Below are 1,246 nucleotides of genomic sequence, written 5' to 3' on the forward strand. Positions count from 1 at the left end.
TCACGTAGGTGGTGGTGCCGAGGTGCCCCTCGCTGTCGATGGCCGGGAAGACGAGGCCGGGGGGCACGGCGCGGCGGCGGGCCAGCACCCGCAGCAGCAGGAGGCCGGCGGCCTCCCCCAGCAGCCCCCCCAGCGAGGCCCAGCCGTGGGAGAACTCTCGGGACTGCGGCTCTGCCTGCGGAGGCACCGGGACACCCCGTGGGACACCCGGCGTCCCACAGGGTGGGCACCCCCCTGCCCAGGATGCGTCCCTAGGCACGGGGGGGACGGGGACAGAGGGGGGAGCCCCCGCTGCCCCCAGCCTCACCTTTCCCTCCCGGGTGCTCACGGTGACGGTCATCCCGCGGGGGTGCTGCACCATGCGCGTCCTCCTCTCTATGGGGTGCGCTCCCAACTGCGGGGTCGGGGGCAGAGCCACCCCACTGAGCTTGGTGCTGCCCAGCCACCCCAACGCCGCCCTCAGTGGGGCTGGGAGATGCCTCCCCCCCCCCAGCGCACCGTGCCCTGGTTGCCCAAGGCCAGGTGGGTTTTGGGGAGCTCCCTCCCCGTTCCAGCTGTGGCGTGGAGCAGGGGACGGGGACCAGCCCAGGAGGGGACACCGGGCTGTGCGCGGCGACCTCAAATACGGGGTACACGGCAGGGCAGGGGGGACAATGGGGACGTGCCCCCCCCGCGGCCACCCTGCTCACCTCCAGGCTCTCGTGCTGCTCCTGCTCCAGGGTCTCCAGCCGCATGGACACGTACCCTGGCGGAGCACAGCCCCGCTGCCACCGGGACACCCCCGTCCCCGGGGGGGGGGGGGGGCCGGGACGGCCCAGGTTTGGGGGTGCCACCCCAAACCCCCCCCCGTCTCACCTGTGAGGGTGCTGCGGAAGGGCACGCCGCCCAGCTCCCCGCGGGACTCGGCCCGCACCAGGAGGCAGCTGTGCACCCGCCGGCCGTCCCGCGAGTAGGGCGCAGGGCTGGCGCCCACCCAGAGCTGCCCCCCCGCGCAGCCCCCCGCCAGCGCCAGCGTCTCGGCGAACAGGCAGCGCTCCAGCTCCTCGGGGCCTGCCCCGACACACGGTCACCGAGCGGCCCCAAGACCCCTCCCCGGGACCCCGGCCCCGTATGGGGTCACGGCGGGGGGCCACGTCCCCGGGGGAGGGCAGGGGGCCGGGGACGCGCCGCGGGCACCCACCGATGCGCTTCAGGAACTTGGCGGCCGCCTCCATGGGGCCGGGGTCTCCTGCGGGGATACGGGGGG

The 1,246-nt window shown here is 75.6% G+C and overlaps 1 protein-coding gene across 1 annotated transcript; it reads right to left on the bottom strand.

Moving 5' to 3' along the window:
- Positions 1-4: 4 nt before the first annotated feature.
- CATIP (ciliogenesis associated TTC17 interacting protein) lies at positions 5-1,240 on the bottom strand (the record flags this gene model as incomplete). Its single annotated transcript, XM_035314002.1, has 5 exons — positions 1,181-1,240; positions 856-1,050; positions 690-745; positions 308-394; positions 5-175 (listed from the first exon to the last, which is right to left on the bottom strand). Coding segments are annotated over exons 1-5 (543 nt in total), but the record flags the coding sequence as incomplete, so codon positions are not given.
- Positions 1,241-1,246: the final 6 nt, after the last annotated feature.

This window comes from Oxyura jamaicensis, unplaced genomic scaffold, assembly GCF_011077185.1.
Source record: "Oxyura jamaicensis isolate SHBP4307 breed ruddy duck unplaced genomic scaffold, BPBGC_Ojam_1.0 oxyUn_random_OJ70251, whole genome shotgun sequence".
In the NCBI taxonomy this organism is placed as follows: domain Eukaryota; kingdom Metazoa; phylum Chordata; class Aves; order Anseriformes; family Anatidae; genus Oxyura; species Oxyura jamaicensis.